General features: G+C 34.4%; 3 protein-coding genes and 1 long non-coding RNA gene across 7 annotated transcripts; 2 read left to right on the forward strand and 2 right to left on the reverse strand.

Annotated features, from left to right (window-relative positions):
- Positions 1 to 56: 56 nt before the first annotated feature.
- LOC143365558 (uncharacterized) lies at positions 57 to 1263 on the forward strand. The gene is made up of 3 exons (XR_013084564.1): positions 57 to 184; positions 259 to 433; positions 1131 to 1263. It is a non-coding gene; the product is annotated as an uncharacterized LOC143365558 (long non-coding RNA).
- A 202-nt stretch (positions 1264 to 1465) lies between these two features.
- Positions 1466 to 3099, reverse strand: Arg (arginase). Its single transcript, XM_076805836.1, has 7 exons — positions 2920 to 3099; positions 2787 to 2859; positions 2517 to 2722; positions 2290 to 2453; positions 2106 to 2221; positions 1918 to 2040; positions 1466 to 1856 (listed from the first exon to the last, which is right to left on the reverse strand). The coding sequence occupies exons 1-7, from the start codon at positions 3010 to 3012 to the stop codon at positions 1621 to 1623; spliced, it is 1011 nt and encodes a 336-aa protein (XP_076661951.1). The 5' UTR covers positions 3013 to 3099; the 3' UTR covers positions 1466 to 1620.
- A 103-nt stretch (positions 3100 to 3202) lies between these two features.
- LOC143365542 (fumarate hydratase, mitochondrial) lies at positions 3203 to 6427 on the reverse strand. 3 transcript variants are annotated; one of them, XM_076805824.1, is made up of 7 exons: positions 6173 to 6427; positions 5125 to 5259; positions 4770 to 4970; positions 4414 to 4696; positions 4087 to 4349; positions 3627 to 4016; positions 3203 to 3553 (listed from the first exon to the last, which is right to left on the reverse strand). In XM_076805824.1, the coding sequence occupies exons 1-7, from the start codon at positions 6293 to 6295 to the stop codon at positions 3425 to 3427; spliced, it is 1524 nt and encodes a 507-aa protein (XP_076661939.1). In that variant the 5' UTR covers positions 6296 to 6427; the 3' UTR covers positions 3203 to 3424. The 3 variants fall into 3 exon arrangements, with proteins under 3 accessions (XP_076661939.1, XP_076661942.1, XP_076661940.1); XM_076805827.1 differs by lacking the exon at positions 6173 to 6427 and adding an exon at positions 5767 to 5785; XM_076805825.1 differs by lacking the exon at positions 6173 to 6427 and adding an exon at positions 5338 to 5356.
- A 319-nt stretch (positions 6428 to 6746) lies between these two features.
- On the forward strand, positions 6747 to 13802 carry LOC143365545 (acyl-CoA:lysophosphatidylglycerol acyltransferase 1). Of its 2 annotated transcripts, XM_076805832.1 has the most exons (7): positions 6747 to 7766; positions 8271 to 8376; positions 8650 to 8867; positions 8934 to 9148; positions 9242 to 9515; positions 9603 to 9754; positions 9835 to 13802. In XM_076805832.1, coding segments are annotated over exons 2-7 (1098 nt in total). In that variant the 5' UTR covers positions 6747 to 7766; positions 8271 to 8374; the 3' UTR covers positions 10072 to 13802. The 2 variants fall into 2 exon arrangements, with proteins under 2 accessions (XP_076661947.1, XP_076661946.1); XM_076805831.1 differs by lacking the exon at positions 8271 to 8376 and having other exon boundaries at positions 6749 to 7766.
- The last annotated feature ends 2203 nt before the right edge of the window (positions 13803 to 16005 follow it).

The following is a 16005-nucleotide window of genomic DNA, read 5'->3' on the forward strand; positions in this document are numbered from 1 at the left end:
AAGAAAATCCGCTGAAAGAATAAACTTCGACCTTTAAAATAAGTCCAGGTAGACTATCGTACGATTTTTTTTCACCGAGTTATATCAATTCAAAGAAAATAATTTTTAGCAGTGTATATTATAGTGCTATTATAAACATTATACTACTTATCTTGTACTGACACAATCTGATCACATAATCCATGTATGTCATTATTGTTACCACAATTGTGTTATATTTTACATTTGAACGATAATAAAACTAGATCTTATTTTTAGCGTTTGTTCGTATTGCACAAGACGTAAATATAGATATTCCTGAAAACCTCTATATTTAGTGTTTGCACTGAGAGCAGTACCTAATGTAACGAGGTTAGGAAGGAAGCATGTGAAAATAATAAAAATATCATTGATTTATGAATCCATTGTAATATAAGTTGACTTACAAACAAAGGTATGCATTCAATGTATTCGATTAACTAATCTTCATCATTTTCTTTTAGCAATGATTCCAAAAATTTACGTGTTATTTCCCTATGTAAAATCTAACCTAGATATCACGTAATTTCATACTTCCTAAATACGTAATTTTATAAATAACATTTTTACAGCTTTATGTTATTCCATTAACACATTCGCATCGGGTCTTGATATCTTTTTAACCAATTGATACATCTGATTCCTAATACTGCCTTTTAACCTTTCCTCCAAAATCTTAAAATTTACTTACTACTTTGTGTCGTAAATATGATCTGCGAATCATTTAGAACATTTTATCCATTTATTTGAGACACAAATGTAAAGAGTCTTAAAATTCATTTATTCATCGTCCAGTGTGAATGTGTTAATACTAAAGCTCAATATTGCTTGGATCAGCTGGTACTCAAACTGGAGTACCAGAATACAGAATTAAATAAAACCACAGTATCTGAATATGCCCAAATACTCGGATGTTTACTTAATTATTACCAAATTAAATTATAATGTAATTCAATTAACATGATTGTGCGGAGTACTTGGACACTCGGGCAGTAGAACCACAATTAATACTAACTAACATAGAATATGAATTGTGTTCTTTTCTCTTGCACAGATGGCTTCGCTTGAATCTTTAGCATCGATAGCAGCAATTGGTGCTGTGGCTGTTTTAGGTACCAAATATGCGATTACATGGAAATTTCAACAGCAAATTCGAGAGACAAAAACTTATCGGAAGTTGGAAGAAATCCTTAATAGTAATGAAAAGGTGGTGCAGCACTTAGGGGAGCCAATAAAACACGGAAGAATAAAATTTTATAACAATCAAGACAATATTAGGAAATTCTCAGTTAATCTGTCTGGATCTAGAACCAAAGGGATATTAAACTGTCAAGTCCATTTGCTAACATCAGAAGTTCTACCTGAGATCTCAAAGTTAGAAATTCAATTTTCTGACATTCCCGATAGACTTTATACGCTTTATAGGAACGAAGAGTTAGAACAATGAAGTACATTGTAGCTTTTTGTTTCTCTGTTATGTTTTTATGGTACTGCTTAAAAGTGTACAAAAGTATAATAGTCTATAGGCTAAAGACGAGAGAAATCACGGTAGACTAATTATATCACTTTTTAAGTACAATGCGAATAAATGTAATTAAATTATTATCTAAATGTTTGTAAAGGCATGTCTGTAATTCCCTCTGGAACCTTGAGACCTCTTCTCGTGTAACCAAAAGCAGCTTGTATAATATGTAGAGCAGCTTCGACGGTTAAGTTAATGTCGCGTGGACTACCGATTTGAGGATTTACTTCTACAAGATCGACGGCATTTAATCTGTGAGTCCTGTACAATTCTTCCACTAGATGGACAGCTTCTCTTAGCGATAATCCTCCGCGCACTAAAATTATAAAATTCATTCAGAGAAAACTAATTCGAATTAATAAAGAAATGAGGTTTACCAGGTGTTCCTGTACTCGGCGCTTCCAAAGGATCGAGGGAGTCAATATCGAAACTAACGTGCAATGATTTTGATTCGCTTGGATCTACCTTTTTTATTGCCATGTTAACAACGTCGTGGATTCCTAAACAGAAAATGTAGATCAGTGAGCAATCGTTCTAAGTCTGCACAGGAAGCTTTAGATATTACCATATCGTTCAACATCTTCCATGCCGAATGCAGTAATGCCGAATTTTTCAATGACTAATCTTTCGTAGCGATCTACAGACCTCAATCCGATATAAGCTACATTTCGTATAGACAGCCTGAAAAATTATTATATTTTTATTATACACATAATGTGTATAAACATGCGAATACTGAAAAGAATTACATTGGCTGTTGCCAATCCATGCCCGGAAGATGCGGCCAATAATCTGATAATTCAGAAGTCAATAACGCGACAGGCATTCCGTGAACATTTCCACTTTCACTGGTTTTGTTAGTATTGAGATCCGCGTGAGCATCGACCCATATTACACCTACATCGTTCTTCACCTTCGAACATACAGTAAAATATAAATTTCTGCATTAAAAAATGATGTCCTCCACACACTATACCTTTACGTGACCGTCTATAGTTCCAATTCCTACACTGTGGTCGCCTCCAATTGTTAATGCTCGGCGACCGTCCCTCAAAATCTTTTGCACTTCTTCGGATAGACAATTAGTACAGCCAGCAACATCGCCCAAATGTGACATATTATTCACACCCTGTACGTCTCTCGTCTCGTATAAAACGTTGCCATAATCTTTCACATCCAAACCTAGTGCAGATTTTAATTGACATTGGTTGAAGTAAGAATTGTCGCGATAAAATCATATAATTACCTAAAGATTCTAACTCTTGAATTAATCCAGCTGCTCTAATCGCTTGAGGACCGTCCGCTACACCTTTTTTACGCTGTACAATTAATTTGATAAGTAACAACCACATTCTAAAAATAATATTGCACTGTATTACCTGTCCTTTTTCGAACGGCACACCGATTACTCCAATTTTACCGTAGTAACGAACTCCACATTTAAAAACTACGCGTTGCACTCTAGATAACATATTGGTTTTGTCTCTGTTGTTTCAATTTCTGATCAAAGATGTATAATGCTGCGGTTCTAGTCATTGACCTATACCCTGAATGTTGTAATACAGATAACTTACGAGATTTGGGCTATATAAAAGTACCACAACGATAAACATATATACGACCGTGGGTGTACTTTGAAAATATACAAGAATTCAGGGAACATTAATTTGTAGCAATTTTCTATATTTATAATTTGTAAAATTTGTATAAGTTATTAAGTATACAAACATTTGCTCCATATAGTAAACCGATACGAAAGACATTTCAAATGTACAATAATAAGTCAAACGAGTCGCACAATAGAGGTATTAAAGCTTAATTTAAAAATTTCAATGAAACGTGATTTAAAAAGTTCTAACAGTTTGTATTACACTATTGCACCATTTATTTTGGACCAATCATGTTCTCGGGTTTGACCCAGTCTTTAAACTGTTCTTCGGTCACGCCGTTCTTCAGTGCCGATTCTTTTAGTGTTAAATTTTCTTTGTGAGCTTGCTTGGCAATCGCGGCAGCCTAAAGAAAAATATACATTTTATTGTACACGAATTGATTATACTCGGATGCTTCGTGAAATCAAGATGAATACCTTATCGTAACCGATATGCGGATTTAATGCAGTGACAAGCATCAAGCTTTCGTTCAAAAGTTTACTAATCTTGTCAGTGTTTGGTTTAATGCCAGCGACGCAGTTCTTTGTAAACGTAGCGGCCGCATCGCCCAAAAGTCTTGCAGATCTCAGTGTATTTGCAACAATAACTGGCTTAAACACATTCAGTTCAAAGTGGCCGTTGCTTCCAGCAATTGTTGTTGTAACATGATTCCCCATAACTTGACAACAAACCATCGTGATCGCTTCACATTGTGTCGGATTTACCTTACCAGGCATAATTGAACTTCCTGGTTCATTTTCGGGGAGAGACAGTTCTCCCAAACCACAACGTGGTCCGCTTCCCAAAAACCGAATATCATTAGCTATCTGTGAAACATAAAGTTTTAATCTCGTATTGCTCGATAATATCCTGTAGATCAATTTTATCGAAATGCACCTTCATAATCGAAACTGCAACTGTATTAAGTGCACCAGACACTTCAACAATAGCGTCGTGTGCTGCTAGAGCTTCGAACTTGTTCGGAGCAGTCACAAATGGTAAACCAGTGAGTTTTGCAATTCTCTTTGCTGCTTTCTCCGCAAAACCTACCGGTGTATTCAGTCCAGTACCCACCGCAGTACCGCCGAGTGCCAATTCATACAACCGTGGAAGAGTGCTTTTTACTCTTGCAATACCATTTGCCACTTGTGTTGCATAACCTGAATATTGTAAATACGTTATATTTTCAATTTCGTTATTCAATGTACTGATCTCAATACGTACCTGAAAATTCTTGTCCTAACGTTAAGGGTACCGCATCCTGAGTATGAGTCCTACCAATCTTTATAATATCTTTCCATTCTTCAGCTTTTTCATGCAAAACTTCGCACAGACATTGCAATCCAGGGAAAAGTACCTTATCAATCTCCAATGCAACTGCTATGTGCATGGCAGTGGGAAATGTGTCGTTACTACTTTGAGATTTATTTACATGATCATTCGGATGAACAGGTTTCTTCGATCCCAATTCACCGCCAAGTAATTCAATAGCGCGATTCGAGATTACCTGTATGAAAACAATTAATTTTACTTGGGATGATTCTTTTAAAAATTTTCAAAAAGTACGTATAAATAGGTACCTCGTTGGTATTCATATTGGTTTGCGTACCAGATCCTGTTTGCCAAATTACCAATGGGAAATGATCGTTGTACAGTTTGCCACTAATAACATCGTCTGCGGCTTTGCTAATAGCATCTGCTACTTTTGCATCCATACCAAATTCCTTATTCACTTCTGCTGCTGCTTTTTTTAATATACCCATCGCCACAATAACACCATACTAAAAAAAACATGTATTATAACAAATGATATTTTGTTTAACGAGGAACCTGCATGGTATCTACTTAGGATTTTTCAGTGCTAGGTATATAATGTACAATTTAGATATTCTTTCTTTCCTTGCAAGATAGAATAAACTGATTGCATTATCTTACGGGCATGCGTTCGAAAGTATCACCAATGGGAAAATTCATAACCGATCGCATGGTCTGAGCTCCATAGTATTTGTCAGCTGGAACCTTGAGCTCCCCGAAAGTATCTTTCTCGATACGAAATTCCTTGCCTTCATCCTATAATTACAAGACAAAAATCTGGTTAAAATTAAACAAATTACATTAGTCAAAAAAATAATTAAACAATGTATACACCATAGTGAAAAAATAAATTATATAACCGCAACCAGGCAGCTATAGTCTGACAACAGGATATTAAAGTAGTCTGGACAGGGGAAATTGAAGGTCAGTCAAATGAAGCCAGTTAGTCATGATAACATGTATACAAGAAAGGTGAGTGTATACGCACATACACAAACAACTGTTTGAGCGATTAGAATATTTCAAAGCATCCAAACAAAAGTTGAATGGAACGATTTATGTAGAGTTATACAAATGAATGGATGCATTTCACAATCGCACAAAATAGAATTGTAAAATGACTTTTTCTTATGCTTACGATCGTGTATAACTAACCTTCACGCGAATGAGGAAACTATCTCAGAATGCAATTGGGTTTTTCACAGAAAACAATGATGTCGTTACTTAAATGTTTAAGGAAAATAGAAAAAAAATTGTGCATACCATTGTGATTCTTTGTTAAAGTGTCGTTTCAGAAGTTTCTAATTCCATTTAGAATATACTCCCCATACTATTTCTGTTATGCGGCTGATTAACGATTAGATGTCAAATGTATTCAACTGTTAGTATATTGAAAACTATGGAATGACATTTCAAATGTAACGAAGAAAATTATTCGTGAGTGACACACATGATTTTTTTGCGGGTATCTTTTAAAAACTATTTTAGGATCGGGCTCCTGAACGATTATGTAAAACCGGCCTGCGGATCACCTTAAAAATCGTGAATAAAAAGAAAGTTTGAAGGTAAACACAACGGTGGACAAGTAGAATATTATCGACGTAATTTTCTTAAATTATTGTCGACTTTTTCTACCGGTAACATGTATTTTACACTACAATATTTCTACCTTACTGCCTTTGGAAACCGCTGATGTTCTCAGTGACAGACGTAATGTTAAAAATCCCGACGATTCCTTAAGTTCCCTTAACCCACGAGTAACGAGGGAACATCTTAATAAATTCAACGTCATTCTAAACTGATCCTTAATGTTTATTTGCTTCAGCAATCCCTCGTAATACTAAAAAAATCAAATCAACCGAAACCGATTATCGAATGGATTAGGTGTGCGGCTCGCAAATCATACACGAAACATACAGTTGTTAGATAGAAGCCTACCAATGCAAAACGAAACTGCCAAAATTGTCGTGCCTGCGAAACGTATGGCGACACCGCTCGCGCGAAAACATGCGAACGCGATTGGGTCTCTTTTTTAATTAATTTCAAGTAATACCGGCATATTGAACACCTATTCAAATATCTGAACATCAATTTCAGTTAACTTTAAATTATCTAGTCAGCATTTACACTCGATAGCATCAAATTTGTTCTCAACATTCTAAGAAATCGGATAACCGAAGAACAATCTTATCTTACTAATTTGACTCAAATCCTCGACAATGTAATTTTTTGACATTTTCTTGAATTAACAAAACCATAAATGTTTCACCATGCAATGCCATTTTCGTTGTACGCTTTACAATTCATATTTCAGCAATACTGCCAAACAATGTTGTAATAAAAACAGCTACTAAAGTTCAAGATGATTGTATAATCAGAACTCGAGAAATATCGTAGATTAGAGAATGTTGTTTCGAATAAAATGTGTCCAAAGTCATAATATACGCACGCAGGTGTGCGCGTACGTTTCCGGTTTTGTATTTCGAAAACTAGCTTGCATCGAAACGTCAGAAAATTTGTATTTTATTCTGGAAGGTTTAAGGTAACATATCTTAGCGAGAAATATTCCAATTAACTCGCTAACTGTCGATAGCTGCCCAATAAGTTTTATTGTTGTGCTATATTTACGTTACGTTCGCTGTAGTGATTTTGCGTTCAGCGGACAGAACGGAACTATAAGGCACGAAAATTTTAGATCTTTCGTTTTATTGTTGCCGGTTTATGCGAGCGTTCGAGCGAGGAAACGAATGTCCGAATCTTTTGAAATTTCCGTCGATAGGATCGATCGCAATACAATTCGAAACATCCCAATAAGTTTCGACGCTGCTCTATATTTACGTTGCGTTCGCTGTAGTGATTTTGCGTACAGCGGACAGAACGGAACTATGGTGTATTTTCGAAAAAAAAACGTCATGCGAACGATCGACGAGGCAATAAATTGATTAACGGCATGGCTTTATCTTGGTAGCGGTGCACGCTGGTCGAAATCGACGATATCGCAGGCTATTACACGGCGATAAAGCTGCACGGGACAGGTCGATTGAAATTTAGCTGCGTGTCGGAATTGTTATCAAGACTCGGAGTCTCATGTAAACAGCACGCGGGATCTTGTGTGTCATCCGATCTAATGATCCTTATTATGTAATTTCTGCACCGGCTGAATGCTATGCTTGAAAAAATCTGGATGAAAATTAACAGAATTCGCGTCACGAGCGGTGTCTTTCGAAAATGACTGACTTTTCTTCGTCTTCTACTTTCGCAAGGTAAGTCGAGCTTGGTCGAGCTGTCGAGCTCGTGTTCTACATTGGGACGCGTGTCGCGAAACTTTTCTCCGCATTTACCATCGACCAAACCGCGAAAAAATCCGTTTACGTGTCCGCATGTTTTTTTCATGAGAAACGTACGTTTCGCAACCCTATGCGATATCATAATTGATACGATTTTATCCTTAACCTAGAATCGCTGCAGAGCCGGGTCCTAACACGGTCGGCCAGCACAATATTTTGAAAGTTCCGAGCACATTTTTATCTCCGTTTGTTTTCGCTTTATTTTTGTCTGCGTTCTTCTCTACATATCTTGAGTTCTTTTTGTGAACGTATGTTAGCGATCGGGTCAATCGGTTAAGCTGATAATATCAGCTCGTAACGAGAGTCCCAACTATCAACATAAGCTGAATCATACTTGCTTTTTTTTCGTAAACTCGGAACGTCAATATCGTTTTCGATGTACATTTAAAAATATTTGCTACGTTGTAGTTCTATTTACAGTTGCCGAATGTTTGGAATACATTCAGAGTGGTATGTTTAGCTGACATCGGTGATATTTCTAATCAGAGTGGTTTTGTTATGGATAAAAGTGAAACAATTATAATATGTAGGTTGAAATGTGTTTTTTCTATGTACACATTTATGTAAAGAAATATTAAACGGATGTTAGTATTTACTGTTTGATCACAACAAATAGTTACGCATTTGTTGATTATAAATTAGCAGTACAATCGATCGCATAATTCATTACTTTGATAGCGAATAATTTAACAGTGTTACATAAAGCTTGGAAAGTACTAATAAATTTTTTATAATGAGATGTATCATAGATCACCATTGTCATTATTTATAATTGGATTGCAGTATGTTTTTCTTGCAGGCTAATCAGTAAAGTATTGACTTTTACAAAATGTATGGCTCGAACTTGCTTTGTGATATTAAACAATGTTTATTGTATACCAACGTACGTAGTATGGATGACACTATTGTTTCCTGTGAAAGTTTATCAGCCTCAAGTATATTGGCGCATCGAAGGACTATTTTTCCATTGGCTATTAGCGATGGTATCAACGTGGACCTGGTCTGCAGGCTACGACAGTAAGTACAAGTGAAATTTGACAATGATTATGGTCTAAATATTAATAAGTATCATTTAATTTACAGTAATAGAACAAGGTGATGATATACAGAAACTTGTTGGCGACAGAACATTAGTAATAGCGAACCATCAAAGTACCGGCGATGTTCCTATGCTAATGACAACATTTAATGCGAAACCAAATGTGTTGCCTAATCTGATGTGGATTATGGATAGGATTTTCAAATTTACAAACTTTGGTATAGTTTCTATTTTACATGAGGACTTCTTCATTGTTTCCGTAAGTCTGTGATTTTATTAATTTAATAACAATGTATGTATTCTGTGACTTGTAACATGTAATTGGCAGTATTTTCGTTTGAACGTTTGCTAGGGTCGTAAAAAGAGGGAAGAAAGTTTAAAGCAACTGGAGAAACATCTGAAGGAATCGTACATTCCACTGAATAGAGAATGGATGGTTCTGTTTCCAGAAGGAGGTTTTTTATGTAAAAGGAGAGAGACTTCGCAAAAGTTTGCTAAAAAGAATAATCTTCCTATTTTGGAGAATGTAACGTTGCCACGTTTAGGAGCGTTGCAGACTATATTTGATACAGTTGGTCCATCGCAGAATAATAATAGATCAAATCAAGAATTAGATAATAGAGCAAGTAAATAATTTAACAAATTACAAATTTCGTAACAGAATTTTTTGTGTTTTTGTCTTATTAAGTCACTGTGAACTATTTGTCATATAGGTATGACAGTAGCAAAGCCTGAAATCAATTGGGTTCTTGATATAACAATAGCATATCCTCAAGGTAAACCCATTGACTTACCTACGATTATAACTGGTTCCAGACCATCGTGTGAGACAGTACTGTTTTACCGAGTTTTTCCTAGTTCAGTGGTAAGTTTTCATTCGCATATCATTGCTTTATTGTTTTTCGTTTAATAGCTCAGTACATATAGTGTATCATCGTCTTTTAGGTTCCTCGGGAACCAGAATTATTATCTAAATGGTTGTATGATAGGTGGGTTGAGAAAGAAGCACTTTTGGATAACTTTTATAAATATGGAACATTTGTTGGCACACGAGCATCGTCGAATGAAGGTTCCAAGATCCATCAGGATCCATTAAGATTCCTAGTCCTTCATTTATTTTTTATAACGTCTAGTTATATTCATTACAATATATTAACATATATGCTCTCTTGCTTCTGGTAAAGCGTTTTATTCTATACGAGAAAGATTACGTTCAGACACGAGTGAAATTACGATGTAGTAGAGTAACAAAAAGAAAAAAATATTCCTGCCTTAAATACTACTCTTGATGTTGACTAATAAAACTAACGAGTGTATGAATTGTCAATTCCAAGTGAATGTTTATAACTAGATATGAAATAGATAGTTAATTGCAACCACCGTTTTTATTGCTATGGGAAAATTATTGAATCACGAAATATCTGTTAACATTAATTACACGAACATAATTATACAGATTTCCATATTTCTGTCATGGGATGCATTCTGATACAAAGAAACTTTGATGTTAGAACAACAATATTTTTTACCTAAATAATGATGTTCCTTGTGAGAAAATTTTCGCACAGTTGTGTACATCTTTGTTATAGTTAGTCATTCCACAGAATGTTTATTTTAATTTATACAGTGAGACATATGGGATTCTTCATAACACATATATTTGTAACATAACGTTTATGATATAATTATAGAAACGAAAACGCGTCTTCGGCGAAAGACATTAAAAACCTAAAATTGTCACGATCACAATGACAATGACATTTTTTAACGACCGGATAACGGGTCAGATTCATTTTAATGAAAATTCATGAGATATCATTGATACTTCGACAGTTTTAACAACGTACAGATGATTTAACTTATCTTTTTTATATTAAATTAGTTGTACAGAATACAATTCATCATTTTACTGTTCATGCTTATACAAGTTAAATGATTTAACACCTGTTAATTTAACGTCGCCGCTCACACGATAGTTTTAAATGCGGTGTAATTATATGGACGTTATCGTTTTGAATATTCTATTTACGAAAAAAAAGAGTGAAAATGTGTCAACACTTGATTATCTGTCTGGAGGACTTGGCAGCATTTCAGAGGGATATTCACAGTATTCTGTATGTGTGTTTTTGTAATACAATATTTTAAGTGATTGCAAAATGTTCTATGAAGTGGAATTGCAAAGATATAATAGCAAATTGTTACTGCTTTTATGTAGAAGTGGTGGTCACGAATACTATCTCAAAGAAATCTATCCATTTATTTGTGATACTTGATAGAGAGAAAGAGAGGGAGAGAGAGAGAAAAGAAAAAGAAAAAGATATTTTTCAATGCGATGTCAATCATACAAAAATAATTTTTTAAATCACATATTAGAAAATCTATATAAGTTCGTAATTCTATGAAGTAGGTGTGGAAATTAGTAACAAAATGTTCAGAAAATTTGGTAGAAATAAAAATGTCGCGTCACGGTAAGGTCTGTCGAAGTAAGTAAGGTGTATACTTTATTGCTAAATCTCAACCAATAATGATGCTGTTCAGCGAAGGAAAACAGCCGTGCCTTGTTCCTACGGACAAAACCTCAGTGTTAATTGTATATATATATACATATATATATATATATATCCATTTAGCGAATCTCTTACGATTGCAATCTTCACGATTGAACCTGCGCCTACTAAATTAATTTTTTTAAGATAATCAGGTTCCATTGAATGAAAATGAAGAAAAAAAAAGAAAGGTACCATAGAAATAAAACAAGCGAGTCGATGGCATATCCTCTGTGCTGCCTAATTGGATATTACGAGGTAAAAGTATATAGCCCAAATCGAAAGCAATTTCTAGACTGATTTATTCGAGGAAGTAAAATAGTTTGAGTGCATAAGAATGAACATCCGTTGTCGTATACTACGCATAGCAATTAAATTCTTTCTATGGTCACTACATCGTAACAAGAAACATTTTTATATAAATGTATCGGTTCCAAATGATAAACTAGAACTTTACAAATCGAAAGAGTATAAATGTACAACAATTTCAATGAGACCAGTGTGACAGTCTTATTGAACTACGGGCGTATGTATCATTCGCCTCTTGTGAACAATTTCAGTTTCTTTAATACATGATCATACTAAGGTACGCAAATTTTGTATGCTCGCATACAAGAATACAGTACCGTTGCAGCGTATGAATATTTTGTGCATTTTCTAGCATTTAACAAAAGAGTTTGAAAGAAAAGCATTCGCAGAGAGTGTATATACGTATATACATATCGTATACATATATGCACATACATATTATATGTACATGTTATTCACAGGTAGAGCTTAACACGCTGATACGAAGAATGTTTAAATCAAAAACGACTTTCATCTCAGTTGTATTTTCTATTTCGCAGCAATGTAATTTAGTTCTATGACCTCACGTTGAATGAAGTATTCAAGGGAATCTGAACCACTGCGATAGAATGTCTCTAGTCTTGGTTGCAAATTTTCGAGATGAACAAATACGAGATTCTAAATGTACCAGTAACTGTACTATAAGAAATTTATAAGTTTATTAATAAAAATTTGTTTTACAATACGAGATGATCATTGTGTATCGCTCGGGAAACTACTCGATGAACGATCGAAATATCGAGACGGAAATGAAACTAGACTTTATTGCGGATCAGAAACGAAAACTATATCGTATACTATGGTCTCATTAATATTTAACTACCGACTAAGGACAAACTGAGAGGAAATCATGTAACATAATAATGCTTGCATAATAGCATATATCCTTCGTTACAAGGGCCAATATTTTTGAGATATTTAGATACATTAGATTTTTAATATAACGTACGGTACAATAAAAGATGGGAACTCAAGTTTCACTGAAACACGAAGCAATGTAATTTAAAGGAACAACTCTACTGATCACAATAAAATCTACTCATTATATCTTTATAGTTATGGCATAATGCGTTTGGTTTTATATCGATTGTGCATTGTAAATCGCATTAGTAAAGTTAGTGTCACACCTTGTACAGCACACTGCAATCCGATATCAGTGTAGCGTACAGTAGATAAAAAAAAAATTAATGATAAGTTATCACATAAGTCCTGTTGGTTGTGTTTTAATTTTTTCTTATTTTACTCTCGTTACTAAGTTATATACAAAGAGCAGTATTACTCATATGCATTATTTATGAAATAATGATCATTATTATTTTAAATTATACTGCATATTTTGTACATACGTGAGTGATAGTATCTTTGTGTTGTATTGAAACGATATTTAAAATATCTTATTCTTCCATTTCCGTTGAAGCTTTTGCCACTTGTTACAATTATTCTATGTGATAAGATGCAGTTCGTATTTAGTAGGTACCGAGCTCACAATATTTATGTAATATTGCAGACAAAAATTTTGTGTACTAACAAAATCACTTTTCTGATACTGATATTTATAATGTTCGTGTGCTGTATCAATTGTGATTAAACGCTTTAGTTTCATCTACCAATATTGATGTATTGCGAACGATTCTATAATTAATATACACATATGTAACTAAAAAACCTATTTAAACTATTTTTCCATAAGGAAGTAACACGAACTGCTTTAATTCAATATACACGTGGGAGATTTGTGTCTTCAAGAATTTAGGTCTACTTCGAAATGAAAATATCAGGTTTTCACGTTCTTTTTTTTAATTGCGAAACTGCACAATTCAACGTGTTTGCGTCGCATTACGAAGCGTGCATCTAATTATGCAAAATATACTGACTGCATACTAATGTTCACACAAACAATGTATAAAAATAAATGTACATGCAACCTAACATAAGTTCTCCAGACTTTAACGGAGAATATAACTCGCTTGTATTGTCTTTTCTAATAAGAATTTTAATAAAATTATTGTTTTCAAACTATATGTCGAAACGTTTCTTCCGTTAACTAACTATTTCAACATACTATAATTGCAATTCATATTTCTAACGGCGGGCTGCTTTATTATTCAAACGTATGCCGCGAAAACCACATAGCATCTAGCGGAAAATAAGAAAGGGCAGGGAAGGAATTGTGATACACGTATTCGTGTATAACTTCCTAAATAAATGGACTAATATAATATGAACCCTAATATTAGCCTAGAACGATCGTGTATTCCTGTATTTGAAAATAAAAGCAAAAATCAGCGCCATAGTAGCCCCATCTACGGTGCAGGGTTGGTGAACTAATTTTCCCTACTCCCACAATGTGTAAGACAAGGACAGAGGAAGCCCCGCGCGTGCCACTTACTTTTCTAGGAGACTTGGAATCTCCTGGTACAAATTACGGGAACATAATGAGCAAGAAGGTAAACAACAAAGACAGACATGATTTTGCGGCAGATACAGAAAGACAGACGATCACACAGTATTTTTTTACGCGAGCAATATTTTAGTTTACATTAATTTTTAACATTATAAACTACTTTGCAACCACATCTTTTTACGATTGTACGCTAAACCGGAGTGCAGTATAAAGGAATGTATAAAATAATGTTCTTTGCAGATCATATCTAGTTATTTACATAAATCTAGAAAATAGTTGTTATTGCATAACAATTTTCAATAAGGGTTATACAAATTCTGAACCTACATTATTCAACATTATATCCGTTTCATTATCAAAACATATAATAAAACATCCCAAACATTTAGCATTCTCAATATACTAAAATGCTTGATAATATCGATGTGCCAATATGGGTTTTTGTGTCGTCGATATATGTATGTGACACATTCTCCCGTAAGGCTGACAGTCTTTCTAAATATCTCGTCGGTGACCTGGGCAACTTTTAGCATGGAACAGAACCTGGGCAGCTTTTAGCATGGAACAGAACCTGGGCACCGACGAGGTATTTACTAGGCCTGCAGCACCGACGAGATATATATAAAGACTGCCAGCCCCCGTGTTAAACTGCGAGTCTCAAAGTGGGTGCCAGGTGGGTGCTGGGATCGGTCGGTAACGGCCCCAATGCACCGACGAGAATATATCTCGTCGGTGTTTGTGGTCATACCTCGTCCGAGATATAAACCGACCTCGTGAATTTTTATCGGCAGCCAGTAAAAATTAATGGTGTTCATACGGTGCTGGCCTCTATTGCCAAAGACCATACTACTTAACATTCAGCGCGAGAACTTATACTACGAGAATTTACTAAACGTGAGTTCACTTTGTTTACATTGAAACGAAATTCTCTTTAGCTGTTGTGAACATTAAAATAGCAAAATGAATGCGGGCATACAATAATATAAATTTTCCGACTTGTAAAAGTTGTTAACAGCAAATTATAATTATATAGAGCTGTGAGAAAAATTCTACACTTAATATTTTTTTATTTATATTTATATTGAAGTTGTAAGAAAAATTCTAATATTCTTTCATTCAGATTTTCCAATTAATCATTTCATTTACATTCCAATCATTCTTTTTAATACTATTTCTGTTCAGGATGATTCTAGATTATTTAAATTAAGGCACCATCAAATATATTTCAGGATCATTACGGAGTAAAAACATTGGTGTTCTGCATTGAATTAAATTAAATTAATTTAAATTAAATTAAATTAAATTAAAGATAAAAATTTACGTGGGCCTGGTCCACAGAAGAATTTTAATGTAGCTGGTACTTTCAAAGTAGCTTCAAGATATAAAAGTTTAATGGCCAACGAAGCTAAACATTTTAATTATTCTCTTTTACGTTGGACAGTGCTGCGCGGTTTTACATATTTATATTAAGCCGTTCCATAGGCAATGCGAGGTTTTTAAATATTTTTCGAAGGTGAAATACAAGAAAATCATAACGATGCGATTATAGAAAATGAGGAAAAATATGATAAAGAAATTTGCATTATTTACGTCACTAATTGATTATTTCACAGCAATATTTCAAAGCAGATTAGGTAAAGTCCGCTGCATATAGAAACTAAGAAAGAACTATTTTCTAGCTTCAAATATTGTTGTATGCTCACTGTTCTATTTTACAATTTAATAATGCCTTTCGAAATACAGAATCCAGTGCAGATACTGAGAGACTCTGAACGATTGGCGCGTAATTTTCTAAATTCCGGTGAACAGATCCGGGAC

Source organism: Halictus rubicundus, chromosome 2 (assembly GCF_050948215.1).
Source record: "Halictus rubicundus isolate RS-2024b chromosome 2, iyHalRubi1_principal, whole genome shotgun sequence".
Lineage (NCBI taxonomy): Eukaryota > Metazoa > Arthropoda > Insecta > Hymenoptera > Halictidae > Halictus > Halictus rubicundus.

Excerpts from the sequence above, each read along its gene's own strand:
- Arg (XM_076805836.1), bottom strand. The coding sequence starts at position 3,012 with ATGTTATCTAGAGTGCAACGCGTAGTTTTTAAATGTGGAGTTCGTTAC. Across the intron at positions 2,723-2,786 it reads TCAAGAGTTAGAATCTTTAG|GTTTGGATGTGAAAGATTAT; the intron begins GTAATTATATGA and ends AATCTGCACTAG. Across the intron at positions 1,857-1,917 it reads GCCGAGTACAGGAACACCTG|TGCGCGGAGGATTATCGCTA; the intron begins GTAAACCTCATT and ends TTATAATTTTAG.
- LOC143365542 (XM_076805824.1), bottom strand. The coding sequence starts at position 6,295 with ATGACGTTGAATTTATTAAGATGTTCCCTCGTTACTCGTGGGTTAAGG. Across the intron at positions 4,017-4,086 it reads TTGCAGTTTCGATTATGAAG|ATAGCTAATGATATTCGGTT; the intron begins GTGCATTTCGAT and ends TATGTTTCACAG. Across the intron at positions 3,554-3,626 it reads CGCATATCGGTTACGATAAG|GCTGCCGCGATTGCCAAGCA; the intron begins GTATTCATCTTG and ends ATTTTTCTTTAG.
- LOC143365545 (XM_076805831.1), top strand. The coding sequence starts at position 7,732 with ATGACTGACTTTTCTTCGTCTTCTACTTTCGCAAG. Across the intron at positions 9,149-9,241 it reads AGGACTTCTTCATTGTTTCC|GGTCGTAAAAAGAGGGAAGA; the intron begins GTAAGTCTGTGA and ends AACGTTTGCTAG. Across the intron at positions 9,755-9,834 it reads GAGTTTTTCCTAGTTCAGTG|GTTCCTCGGGAACCAGAATT; the intron begins GTAAGTTTTCAT and ends ATCGTCTTTTAG.